This window comes from Trichechus manatus, unplaced genomic scaffold (genome assembly GCF_000243295.1).
Source record: "Trichechus manatus latirostris isolate Lorelei unplaced genomic scaffold, TriManLat1.0 scaffold00230, whole genome shotgun sequence".
Lineage (NCBI taxonomy): Eukaryota > Metazoa > Chordata > Mammalia > Sirenia > Trichechidae > Trichechus > Trichechus manatus.
In genome coordinates this window covers 3,036,953-3,051,583 of record NW_004444166.1, presented here as the reverse complement: position 1 = coordinate 3,051,583, position 14,631 = coordinate 3,036,953, and the positions used below count along the sequence as shown (strand labels likewise).

The 14,631-nt window shown below is 37.8% G+C and overlaps 1 protein-coding gene across 1 annotated transcript in view; it reads right to left on the bottom strand.

Moving 5' to 3' along the window:
* TENM3 (teneurin transmembrane protein 3) overlaps positions 1-14,631 on the bottom strand; it is a 660,303-nt gene that overhangs the window by 78,832 nt on the left and 566,840 nt on the right. Inside the window, exons 14-16 of the mRNA XM_004389020.2 lie at positions 5,435-5,651; positions 4,307-4,426; positions 1,703-1,964 (exon numbers count right to left, since the gene is read on the bottom strand). Of these exons, the coding sequence (XP_004389077.1) occupies positions 1,703-1,964; positions 4,307-4,426; positions 5,435-5,651 (599 nt within the window). The remainder of the gene's footprint in view (positions 1-1,702; positions 1,965-4,306; positions 4,427-5,434; positions 5,652-14,631) is intronic.

Here is a 14,631-nt window from a genome sequence, read left to right as displayed (position 1 = left end):
TGAATAATGTTACCATGAACTTCCTAAAGTTTCAGCTCAAAGTTAGCTTGACTGCTACACAGTATATCATTGAGGCTTCTCTTCTGTACCATGTTTGCACGTGGGCATTTTCCAAATTTTGTTATCTTAGAACTTCTTGGCTTACTTCTTCTAATCTCTACCTATATTTCCTCCCTAGGTGATCTCATCTCATGCTTTAAGTACATTTACACATTGATGACTCTCAAATTGATATTTCTAATCCCAATCCCTTCCCTTGACTCCACTCTTATATAACCACTGTTTACCACTTCTATCCCAAACACCTTTGTCCAAGCCACCCTCATTTCTCCTGTGGACTACTCATACTGCCTCCTAACTGGTCTCTTCACTTCAGTCCTTGCCTGATATAAAGTATCCTCAGCACAGCAACTATGGTGATCATTTTAAGAAGGACATCAGTTCCTGTTACCACCCTGCTTAAATACCTCGAATGGCTTCCCGCTCCTCAGAGTAAAAAGTCCCTATCCTGGCCATGGCCTTAACGATCTGTGATATGTTGGCCTCTTTGCTGCTCCTTGAACAAGCCTAGCCTGCTTTTCCCTCAGAGTTTTTGAATTTGCTCTTTCCTCTGCCTGCAATGCTCTTCCTCTATTTTCCTTCACTTTCTAGAAAGTTTCTACTGTAATGACACCTCATCAGAGATCTTCTCTGATTATACTGTATAAAATCACACCTCCATCCACTTTACCTTGCTGTATTATTTTTTAATAAGTCATATCAATCCTGACATATTTATTTGTTGTCTCTCTCCACCCATTAGTAGGCAAGTTTCTTGAGAACAGGTACTTCACTGGTTTGGTTTGCTACTCTGTTCCTATATATAACAGTGCTTGTACATAACAGGTGTTCAACAGATACTTCTGGAATGAATGCAACAAAGCAGCTATGTGCTGTTGCATTTCACAGTCCATTATTTTACTTAATTGTAGATGAATAAAATCCATTGTTATTGTACCTAATGTCCTACCTTTAAGATCTGAAGTTATTACTAACTGAAACATATGGAAAGGAAAACAATCTGCAGACATTTCAGTAGATAAAACTGAGTAATAAAAGTATGGCTATTTTTAACAAAGTTATAGTTGCTTTCCCCTATGGAGCACTGAACTTCACATACCATGTAGTTTCTGAACTATAAATCATTAGAGCTTAAGATATGATAGTAAGTTTTTTAGATAATAAATCTTGAAATTACTGAACATTTTATGTCAAAAATAATCTTTTCCAAAACAATTTTTATAATAATAATTAAAAAGTAAGTTATTAAGGGTAATGACCATGGACTAGTTAGCACTTACTTCAACGTCAGTCAGGCTGCCACATACATACAGGCACTCAAAGCTTTTTTAAAATCATGAATGAATGAGCAAACACATTATTAGCTATTGAGTTTAAGCTGCTTTCTTCTGTTCAGTTACAATAAATAAATACATAGAGTTAAAGCCTGAAGAAAAGGTATTCTGAACAAATCTTTAAAAAATAACTAGATATGCTACTATAACAATAAATACTGTATCACACAAACAATATATTCTATATTCCATTATATAGATTTATTTAAGATACAACTAGAATTCTGTAATCATTTCTTAAGATTTTTTGGAAACCACATGATCTAAAAATGATTTATTTAAAAGTACTGCCTGCTAGAATACTCTACCTGTGTTTCAGGAATAATGGGACTGTCTTCAGGAGAAGATCTGAAAAAGGTGGATAAAGGTGATGACACAATGATAGGACTTGGCCTCACAAATCCACTTAGATCACAGCTGGGAATGTCATTCTCCTCTTTCTTCATGACTAGGGTATCCATCACATAAAAGACATTCCATGGAATCCACACAGTATGATACTGAGTGAGGAATGGGGATCGTTCAAACACCAAAGTTAGAGAAGCCCCACCATTTGCCACCAAGTCAAACCTAAGAAAAAACAAGATAAGCTTAGTGAATTATCTGGATCCCAAATAACTACCAACATCCACCTCCCTAAATTAATATATTTTATAAAAAAATGTTAACCACTTATGTTCGTCAAAAGACTTCACCAACAGAGTAAAAAGACAACCTACAGACTGGGAAAAAATTTTTGGCTACGACAAATTTGATCAGCATCTAAACTCTAAAATCTACAAGATACTGAAAAACCTCAATGACAAAAAGACAAATAACCCAGTTAAAAAATGGGCAAAGGGTATGAATGGCACTTCACCAAAAAAGACATTCAGGTGGCTAACAGATACATGAGGAAATGCTCACGATCATTAGCTATTAGAGAAATGCAAATCAAAGCTACAGTGAGATCTCACCCCAACAAGGTTAGCATTAATCCAAAAAACACAGAATAATAAATGCTGGAGAGGTTATGGAGAGACTGGAACACTTATACACTGTTGGTGGGAATGTAAAATGGTACAACCACTTTGGAAATCAATTTGGCTCTTCCTTAAAAAGCTAGAAATAGAAGTACCAAACCATCCAGCAATCCCACTCCTTGAATATATCCTAGCGAGATAAGAGCCGTCATATGAATAGATACATGCACACCCATGTTCATTGCAGCACTGTTCCCAACAGCAAAATGATGGAAACAACCTAGGTGCCCATCAATGGACGAATGGATAAACAAATTATGGTATATTCACACAACAGAATACTACGCAATGACAAAGAACAACGATGAATCCACGAAACATTTTATAACACGGATGAATCTGGAAGGCATTATGCTGAGTGGAATTAATCAGTCACAAAAGGGCAAATATTGTATGAGACCACTATTATAAGAATTCAAAAAAAGGTTTAAATACAGAAGAAAACATTCTTTGATGGTTATGAAGATGGGGAGGGAGGGAGAGGGTTATTCACTAAATAGATAGTAGATAAGAATTATCTTAGGTGAAGGGAAGGACCACACACAATACGGGGAAGTCAGTACAACTGGGCTAAACCAAAAGCTAACAAATTTCCTGAACACAACTAAATACTTTGAGGGACAGAGTAGCATAGGTGGGAGTCTGGGACCATGGTTTTAGGGGACATCTAGGTCAATTGGCATAACAAAATTTATTAAGAAAATGTTCTGCATCCCACTTTGGTGAGTGGCATCTGGGGTCTTAAAAGCTAGTGAGCGGCCATCTAAGATGCATCAGTTGGTCCCAACCCACCTGGAGCAAAGCAGAATGAAGAACACCAAAGACACAAGGAAAATATTAGCCCAAGAGACAGAAACGGCCACATAAACCAGAGACTCCTCCATCCTGGGACCAGAAGAACTAGATGGTGCCCAGCTACCACCAATGACCACCCTGACAGGGAATACAACAAAGAGTCCCTGAATGGAGCAGGAGAAAAGTGGGGTGCAGAACTCAAATTCTAGTAAAAAGACCAGACTTAATGGTCTGACTGAGACCAGAGGGACCCCAGAAGACATGGTTCCCAGACTCTCTGTTAGCCCAGAACTGAAACCATTCCTGAAGCCAACTCTTCAGATATAGATTAGACTGGACTATAAGACATAAAATGATACTCATGAAGAGAGTGCTTCTTAGCTCAAGTAGATACATGAGACTAAATGGGTAGCTCCTGTCTGGAGGCGAGATGAGAAGGCAAAAAGGGACAGGAGCTGGTTGAATGGACATGGGAAATGCCAGGTGGAAAGGAGGAGTATGCTGTCACAGTACAGGGAAAGCAACTAGGGTCACATTACAACGTGTATATAAATTTTTGTACGAGAGACTAACTTGAACTATAAACTTTCACCTAAAGCACAATAAAGAAAAAAAAGTTAACTTTTTCTCCCAACTTTTGTATTAAAAATTTTAACTCTACAGTAATAGTAAAAGAATTACACAATGAACTGATAAACTTTTTACCTAGATTCACCAATTTGGCATCATTTTGCCCAATTTGCTTTATCTGTCTATCTGCCTATCTACATAACTACCTACCTTTTTCTTCCAGAATCATCTTAAACTGTAGACATTATGAAATGTCACCCTGAAATATTTCAACATGCATCTTTTAATAAAAAAAAATTTTTCTACAAAACTATAATATTATTATACTTTGAAAGTAAAATCCACTTTTAAAGACGTATATGAGTATGTGACTTTAAATGTCTGTCACGTAACAGATTTCTGGAGTCTAAAACTCACAGTATTTGTACATTAAAAGGACAATAAAACATTCCTGGTGATGCAAGAGTGTCTAATTTTTACACTTAACATACTTCAAACAGACAGAGTGTGATGGGACTAACTCACATTCCATCCTGGCGGGTAATAGTATATCCATATTCTGGGTAATGGAAAAATGAGACATTTACTCCAATAAGTGGAGTTCCATCAGCAGTTAGTACTTGGCCTCTGATGACGGATGCAAGGCTGTGGGAAACGTAGAAGAATTAGAATGAACATTTGTCTTCTCAAGCCAGTATTACCATGATTTATAGATAATTCAGCCTAAGGATACAATAACACTATCACATGCAATCATTGTTATTCACAAAATCACACCTGAAATACTCCCAAGACAATGCCCCTTTTAATTCAGTGTAATTTATATTCTCTAAATGTCTTGTTTTTTACCCTGGGTTTTAATTTGCTGCAATCTATTTTTTTGAGAATTATCAAGACCGATAATTTAAAGATAAAATTTTAAAATTATAAGCTCTGTGCTTCTTTTTGTAAGTCATATATCTGATGCTCACATGAAGAAAAGTATACTTTCCAATTAATTCTGAGGCAATCCGTTAATCTGCAGGGACCAAGAAGTATGAGATTTAAGGGGGCAACAAGGAATATTCCTGCAACAACTTTTAATCAACTGCTGGGCCTAACTGCATTAATGCTGTTAAATTACTGCAGACCCAGGAGTTCTAGTGTAAATTATTGTCTTTGCTCAGTGAGACACAAGACACCTGCTTTCACTTACTGGTTTATTTTCAGGTCATTACGGCTCTGTAAAGCACCAGTCAAACAGCTTATGCAATCTCACTGCCATGCCGTTAGCAGTTCCATTACATTAATTCATACTTTATATTATTTAGTGAGCTCAGCCAAAAAAAAAAAAAAAAAAAAAGGTGCACCTCTGTTTTGCCTTTTGGAGTCTTTTCATTGCTTCTTTTGAAACATTTCCAACTGTGCTAACAAAGTCAACTAGTTAAATGAAGATTTATTGACTCCTAATGGAATGTCCTGTTACGTCTCAGGTACTGAAATTGACAAAGTATGTGAACTGTATCAAAGTTTGGTGAAGAGTTTGCCGAAAGAGGAAAAACCGCATAAAAAAATAGCACATTCCTCAAATTCACAGTCATCAGCATTTCACGTGGAGTGCACATAACTGTTGTTAATAGCACTAAAATCTACGTAAGGAAAAGATGCATTAACCTCTTATTGAAAGGACTTTCTCCAGGTATAACATGGGTGCTATCAGATCCTATGAGAAAACTGATTCGCTCATAGAAGGATTTGGCAGCTTGCTGAGAGGGTGACTGTAAACTTTGGCTAATGATGTCCTGAGGATCAGGTAAGCCATGACAGTATGGCTGATTTTGGCAGGAACTCTGTAGGCAGCAATCAGGATCCATGCAGTCAATGAGCCCATCTGTGGAGAGAAATGTAAACCAGTAAGAGACTTCTCCTTTTTATGCCATGAAATAGGGAATAAGTTTTTTTGTTTGTTTACAGCAAGTGATCCTCCCTACGCCCATCTTACAGTAATCTTTATGAGGCATATTTTTTGAAACCAGATGAAATATAAACACTTGCAGCAGCTTTCAAGGAAAGTAAATATTTGAATTGGAAATGGTTAAAAAGAATCATATAATGTTGATTCTGAACAAGAAATAAAAAATTACTGATTGGAACAATTATTTGTATTATGAAGGAATATGGCTTAGTTGTAAGTATAATTAAAAATCAAAAAACCAAACCTGTTGCCATGGAGTCAGTTATGACTCATAGTGACCCCATGTTCTGCAGAGTACAACTGTTTCGTGGCGTTTTCTTGATTGTCATCATTACAGGTAGAGGGTCAGCAAAAAAAGAGGGAGACCCCTCAACAAGATGGATTGACACAGTGGCTGCAACAATGGGCTCAAATGTAGCAATGACTGTGATGTTGGTGCAGGACCAGGCAGTGTTTCGTTGTATTGTACATACAGCACCTAACAACAACAATCTTTATGGAAGCAGATCGCCAGGCCCTTCTTCCAAGGTGCTACCGGGTGGGTTAGAACTGCCAATCTTTTAGGTTACTAGTTGAGCGCAAACCGTTTGTGCCACCGGGGGCATTTTTGTAAGTATAATTACTCAATCCTATATTTTAGAGAAAACTAGGCAGTAACATAGTAGGTGTGTATGGTAAATGGATAGGGGTCTACAAAGGGTGAAGCTCTGAAATTTGGGAAGGGTCAGAAAAAAAATCTGTGAAAATATAAATCAGCATTAAGTGGATGAGATTAGACAGTCACCTTTCAAGGAAATACATGTATACCTTATTTTATTGCACTTTGCTTTACTGCACTTCACAGATACTGTGTTTTTTACAAATTGAAGGTTTGTGGCAATCATGCATTGAGCAAGCCTATCAGTGCCGTTTTTCCAACAGCATGTGCTCACTTCGTGTCTCTGTGTCACATTTTGGTAATTCTTGCAGTATTTCAAATGTTTTCATTATTATTATGTCTATTATGATGACCTGTGATCAGTGATCTTTGATGTTATTATTGTAATTGTTTTGGGGTGCCATGAACCATGCCCATATAAGATGGCGAGCTCAATTGATAAATGTGTATGTTTTGACTGCTCCACCGACCGGCTGTTCCCCGTATCTTTCCCTCTCCTCAGGCCTTGCTATTCCCCGAGACACGACAACATTGACATTATGCCAGTTAATAACCCTACAATGGCCTCTAAGTGCTCAAGGGAAAGGAAGAGTTGTGCGCCTCTCATTTTAAAATTAAAAACTAGAAATGATTAAGCTTAGTGAGGAAGGCATGTTGAAAGCTGAGATAGGCTGAAAGCTAGGCCTCTTGCATCAAACAATTAGTCAAGTTGTGAATGCAAAGGAAAAGTTCTTGAAGGAAATTAAAAGTGCTTTTCCAGGGAACAGACGAATGATAAGAAAGTGAAACAGCCTTATTGCTGATATAGAGAAAGTTTTAGTGGTCTGGATAGAAGATCAAACTAGCCACAACATTCTCTTAAGCCAAAGCCTAATCCAGAGCAAGGCCTTAACTCTCTTCAATTCTAGGAAGGCTGAGAGAGGTGAGGAAGCTACAGAAGAAAAGTTTGAAGCTGGTAGAGGTTGGTTCATGAGGTTTAAGGAAAGAAGCCATCTCCATAACACAAAAGTGCAAGGTGAAGCAGCAAGTGCTGATGTAGAAGCTGCAGCAAGTTATCCAGAAGCTCTCGCCAAGATAACTAACGAAGGTAGCTACACTAAACAACAGATTTTCCATGAAGACGAAACGGCCTTATATTGGAAGAAGATGCTATCTAGGATTTTCATAGCCAGAGAGAAGTCAAAGCTTCAAAGGACAGGCTGACTCTCTTGTTAGGGGCTAATGAAACTGGTGACTTTAAGTTGAAGCCAATGCTCATTTACCATTCCGAAAATCCTAGGACTCTTAAGAATTATGCTAAATTATGCTGCCTGTGCTCTATAAAAGGAACAACAAAGCCTGGGTAACAGTACATCTGTTTGCAACATGATTTACTGAATATTTTAAGCCCACTATTGAGATATACTGCTCTGAAAAAAAAAGAATTCCTTTCAAAATATTACCGCTCATTGACAATGCACCTGGTTACCCAAGAGCTCTGATGGAGATGTACAAAGAGATTAATGATGTTTTCATGCCTGCTAACACAACGTCCATTCTGAAGCCCGTGGATCAAGGAATAATTTTGACTTTCAAGTCTTATTATTTAAGAAATACATTTTGTAAGGCTACAGCTGCTATAGATAGTGATTTCTCTGATGGATCTGGGCAAAGTAAACTGAAAACCTTCTGGAAAGGACTCATCATTTTAGATGCCATTAAGAACATTCGTGATTCATGAGAGGTCAAAATATCAACATTAACAGGAGTTTGGAAGAAATTGATTCCAACTTTCATGGATAACTTTGAGGGATTCAAGACTTCAGTGGAGGAAGTAACTGCAGATGTGGTGGAAACAGCAAGAGAACTAGAATTATTGGAGCCTGAAGATGTGACTGAATTGCTGCAATCTCATGATAAAACTTGAATGGTCATAATAAAAATTTAATGGATAAGGAATTGCTTCTTATGGATGAACAAAGAAAGTGGTTTCTTGAGATGGAATCTACTCCTAGTGAAGATACTGTGAACACTGCTGAAATGACAACAAAGAATTTAGAATATTACATAAACTTAGTTGATAAAGTAGCAGCAAGGTTTGAGAGGAATGATTCCAATTTTGAAAGAAGTGCTACTGTGCGTAAAATACTATCAAACAGCATCGCATGCTACAGAGAAATCTTCTGTGAAAGGAAGAGTCAATCAATGTAGCAAACTTTGTTGTTGTCTTATTTTAAGAAATTGTCAGCCACCCCAACCTTCAGCAACTACTACCCTGATCAGTCAGCAGCCATCAACATCGAGGCTACACCCTCCTCCAGCAAAAAGATTTACCACTCCCTGAAGGCTCAGATGATGGTCAGCATTTTTTAGCAATAAAATATTTTTCAACTAAGGTATATATACTGATTTTTTAGACATAATGCTATTGCATGCTAGGTAGACAATGTGTAAAATACCTGTTGCCACAGAGTCGATTTCAACTCATAGCAACCCTATAGGACAGAGTAAAACTGTCCCATAGGATTTCCAGGGAGCAGCTGGTGGATTCAAACTGCTGACCTTCTGGTTAGAAGCCATAGCACTTAATCACTGTACCACCAGGGCTCCAGTATAGTGTAAACAAAACTTTTATATGCACTGGGAAACCAAAAAATTCATGTGACTTGCTTTACTGTGTGATACTCACTTTATTGCAGTGGTCCATAACGGAACCCGTGATATCTCTGAGGTCTGTCTGTAGTCTCCTAAGGAAAGATCTGTAAAGTGTGTTCCAGATAAAATAAAGGCATTTCCCAAATTTTAAATTGGAGTCTGAGGCCCTACTATGCCTCCCTTAAAATGGAGGTATTAATTTAAAATGTGGCAAATGTAAATAAGACTTAATATTGGAAATTATAAGAAACCCATCATGGAAAAATTACCTACAGTGTTGATGGCATAAAAGGAGTAATGAGTAGAAAGAATTTGCTAGTGCCTTCTCCAGAAACATAAAAAAGGAAACTACATTCAATGGCCCATGTACGTATTTTGTTTAAAACATATAATCTAACCTATTAGTGGATGAATGTGTCAAGTTATGATGGTTTGATGACAATATCCTTTAAAGTCATTATTTGCTGACCAGCTGACACATGGATTTTGATCCACTTGGTAATTACATTTCTCAGTACAGATTAATAAAAACATTAGTTTCTGAAGATTTTTATCACTCTTGGGAGAAGTGACAAAATAGTTTCAAAGTCTTCAAACCAAAGTATGAGGTCTTGGTGTGCCCCTGTTACTTTAAGTTTAGCTTAAAATATCCAGTTGGTCTATATGTCTACTTACATAAAGGTTTCTGAATCACTTTCATTTTTTAAAAAATACACTAGCCATTTATTTGATTTAGGCCACTCTTAATAATAGACTATAAGTTGTCTCTTCATACCCGACAGCAAACTAAGACCAAAAAAAGGTCTAAAATTGAATTAAACTGCCCAGTTTAGAAAGTAGCTTAGAACAATACAGGTAAGGTAAAAAACAAGAGATGAGGGGGCCTACCTCAGTGCCCTTAAGTCATTTTATCCATCTTAAGAAGAATGCCACAACCCTTGTGGTTCCCATTTCCCCTTCTTGGGGCAACGGCTCTACATTTTCATTTGAGTATTCAGCCTTCCCAACTTGCAGTCCATGTGTGTTCCCCTTCATGCTTGGTTCCGAAACGTATGTGTGACTGAACATATCTAACCAGGAACTATCTGAAAAGAGATTCTAACCACCCGCCCCCGCCCACCACCACCACCACCACCAAAAGCTTAGAGCTGTAACGCTGTGAGGTTGGGATTGCTAGAGCCATTTTGCTGCCACTATAGGAGAACTTCTCTGGGAATGGAGCTATCCCAAAGAAAGCAGAGCCAAGAGCTGGAGAGAAAAAACAACAGGTCATAGTCACAGCTTTAGGGTTTCTGCAATAAGCTACACCGGTTCTCCTGGGCTTTTCCATTATAGATGCCAAGGAATTCTCTTCTTCCTTTAGCCTGTTTAGATTGGATTTTCTGTCACTTGCAACTGAAAGAGACCCACTTATCCAAAGACCCAAAACCCACTGCTGTCAAGTCAATTCCAACTCACAGTGACCCTACAGGACAGAGTAGAACTGCCCCATAGAGTTTCCAAGGAGCGCCTAGTGGATTTGAACTGCTGACCTTTTGGTTAGCAGCTGTAGCACTTAACCACTATGCCACTAGGGTTTCCTATCCAAAGATAGTAGCTAAAAATCTCCTCACTGTTTCTCTTGTAGTTGAAAGAGAAATAGCTTAATCAGTGAATACTTGAATTAAATTTATGATATTGTACTCTTTTTACATTAATATTTTAATTTTTTTTCTTACCACAATTTCTAGACACATGAAAATGTATGGGCCAGAATTTCTGATAAGCAGATCTTATTACCTAAGATAGTTTCCTTAGGATAGTTTACATTTTCATGTAGGTATCTGTTACATTTCTAAAAAAATTAATTGTTAATTATTTGAAACCACATGTTTATTCCTTTGAAAAAAAATATTAAATCATGTTTTAAGAAAATCAAATGACACCAAGCTTTGAAGTTTTATACAAATTTATCAAAATATTACTTTCTTAGCCAAAAGGCCATGAAGATGCACCATGTCTAAATATTACTCAAAATCTCTAGTGGAGGAAAGAGATGAAATTATGCTGTATGCTTGTTTTTCATGAGGGTATATTGTAGTAATAATGTTGTATTCCTGCAACGCTTTCAAAGAATAAAGTAGAGTTATTAAGACTCAGATCTCTAAAGTGGTAGACTTTTAACCTACTGCCCCAATATCATTTCTGGCTTCAAAAAACAATTAAAAAAATTTCAGTGGCAATTCATAATTATATGTTGAGGTTTTATGAAAAGTCTTTAATACCTGTTTTAAGATATATTTCATTTAAGGGTTTTTACTTTGTGTATTTAGAATGGTTACATATGCTTGGGAGAGTAATTAAACACAAATATTTTATGTTCTGGCAGGTTGTCCCTTTATATTAATTCTTTAACATAAATAGAAACTACTCAATAGGGTAAGTACTTCCAAATATTATATTTCATCTCCATTAATCTAGAACATTAAGGGTTAAATGCCCCTCACCCTCTTCACCACCCCCACAATACTCCCCAGTGTCTCCCCTTAGTCGATGTATGATACAGTTGCCAAAGAGGAATGCTTAAATTTAGTCCTTCATCTTTGTTAGTTCATAAAAAGCAGATGTACATCTGGCATGTAGTCTGAAGGTCATAAAACTGCATGAGATTGACACCTTCTGAACTAATCAGTTGGAAATGTATTTTTACAAGTCTCTCTGCTAACATCAATCAGAGAAAGAATCTCATTTTCAACAGCCAAGATGCAGGGACACACTGTTATTTTTCTGCAGAGTTTATCAGTAACTTGCTTAAGGAAGTGACGGATGGCTATGAATCTGGTTTCCTATAACTTGAGAAAACATTTTTCATTCTTTGCCTGCACTTATATAGCTAAGGCTATCTAGTACAACTAAGTTGATTACCCACTTGCCCGATGTACAGTGTAGTAAAATTGTCTTCTGGAATAGCTTCTCAGAATCATTGAGGTTCCATTTTTGCCTCAGTAATATTAGCTTGGCTTAAATTTATATTGGTATAGAAGCCATATCTAATAGCATTAATCATAAACAAATCTAAAGAAAATCAGAAATGTTCAAAGCCCACTGAATAACAACTTCAATTATCAGTTAAGTGCCTTTCTTTCTTCAGTTTTGGCTTTCCAGTGTAAGTGGTACCTTAATGTAAAGTAGATAATATAGTTTATGCCTTCCTCCACTTAGTCCTTAATATTATTGCTCTAGTCATCTTTTCTGTTCATATTTTTGAACATGTTCCTATCTTTCTTAAGCCTTCCAGTTGGTCTGTAACAGTGGCTGAAACTTTTTCTGTAAAGGGTCACAGGGTAACTATTTTAGGCTTTGTGAGCCATACAGTCTCTGCTGCAACTATTCAACTCTTCCATCGTAGTGTGAAGGCAGCCATAGATAAGACGTAAATGAATGGATGTGGCTGTGTACAAATAAAACTTTATTTACAAAAATAGGCTTTGGCCCACAGGCCATAGTTTGCTGATTCCTCCCCTACAGATTAATTCCATGATTTTGCTTCAACGTTTCTACCCTTCCTTTTATCCTTTTATCCTTCAGCTCATTCTTGGTATTTTTCTGGCAAATTTAAACAATGTAGATTTTGCCAGATTATTAAAACTTCTGACTCCAAGCCTTTTCCTAGGTTACACTCTGTGGGGTAAAGAACCAAGTTTTATCATAAGTAAGGTGCCTTTGTCCTAGACTCTGAAGAAAAAAGCCTTGTAGTAGTTGGGGTGCCTTGGTCTGGGACTTCCTGGGCACACCTAAGAAACTGTGTTGGGAAGTGGGGGTTGGCCAAACCAGAAAAGACTCACCTGGGAGGCATGCCTCAGGAGGCATGATCTAGCCTATCATGTAGGACTGGCTGATAAAAGTTTAGAACACTAAGGTTCAGAGAGCTTCCTAGCTGGAAAGAACATCTGCTCTTGGGATGGTAGCTTTTCTCTTGGGACACAGAACTCTGCGTTGGGAACCCTCCAGGCCTCCCCCTAGACATCTCTTCATTTGTATCCTTTTTTGGCTATAACAACTCGGTAGTTGTAAGTATGGTGTGTTCTCTGTGGGCTCTGTGGGTTGTTCCAGCAAATTATTGAACCCAAAGAAGCAGTGGGGGGCCAGCAAGTCAGAAAGTAAGGGTATTGTGCGGACTCATGAGTTTGTGGCTGGCATCCTGAAAGGGTAGTGGGAAAACAGCCCAAATTGGTGGCCAGCAGGTCAGAAGGTTGGGGTGTTGCGTGGTCACACAAATTAGTAGCTGGCGTCTGCCTATTTGGCAGTCTGAAGAATAATGTCCTCTTAACTTGTGAGCTCTGATGTAGCTATGGGTGGCTAGGGTCAGAGAGAGAGAGTGCTGTTGGGGCAGCATGATGAAGATGGAGAAGTGGGAATGTGAGGACTGGATCAATCTCCATATTTTGGGGGTTGGATTCATGCTGATCCTTACCGTACATCCTGTGCACTGACTTTGCTCTGCTTGTCGAAACTCTCACTTCCTTCTTTCCAGGAGCTATAGGTATTTTTATTTGTCATTCAAAACCTTGATTAACTGATTGGATAACATGTCATAAATTTCCTTTTTACTCTAAGATAATTAATGCCCAACCTCCGCGGTATTTGGAAGGTCCCAAAGTTCCACAGTAACTCCCAATTTAGAAGGAATTTCTGTTGCAGTATTTTATTTGGGGATGTCAGAATTTCAAAAGTTGACAGGTGTACCTTTCATTATTCTGTCCAGTCACTATTCTGTAATATGCATGGAACTCATTTGCTCATTACTGAATTAGGATCATGTTTGGTTTTCTGTATATTCTTGGTTTGTCTGCTTCAGAACTCTCTTGGTGGCTTTGGTCTTCATGCTCATGTTATTTTAATGCTAACGACTCCAGGCTGATCATTCTACTGAACTCCAAATTCCAAAACTGCCTTCCAAGCATTTTCACTTGGATATCCCACAGGCCTGTCAAACCCAGTATGCCTAAAACACATCATATGATCTTCTCCCCCAAACTTGCTATTTCTCCTGTATTTTCTATTTCAGTGAATGGTACCACCACTCACCCACTTAGTTGCTCAAAGTAGAAACCTGGATGTCTTCCTTGATTCCTTCTTGCTTCTTCCCTTTTCTCTGCACTCAATAATCACAAGTTCCTTCTTTTCTTCATCCAAAATATCCCCTGAATTGCCTATTTCTTTCCATTTCACTGTAATTAACCTTCAGGCTACCATAGTCATCTCCTGACAAGGTTTCAACAAGAGTTTGGTTCTCCTGGTTTACTTTAGCCAGAGTAATCTTTATAGAAATTACATTTAATTTTTTTATTTCTCCAGCTAAAATACTTCCTTTGCTTGGTCCCACCGCCTTCTGAGTAAGGTCAGGAGTCTTTAACGTGACTTATAAGGCTTTTCATGCTATTGTTTTCTCTAGCCATCTCCCCCACCCTCAATTCCCAATTCCTATTCATCCTTCAGGAATCAGCTCAGATGTACAATCTCTGGGAATCCAGAGAAGTTAGAGTTAATTATTCCCATTAGTAGTATGTACTTCTCTATTCAGGCTCTTAATGTGACAGTTGTCTGTTTAAGGTCCTCGAGGGA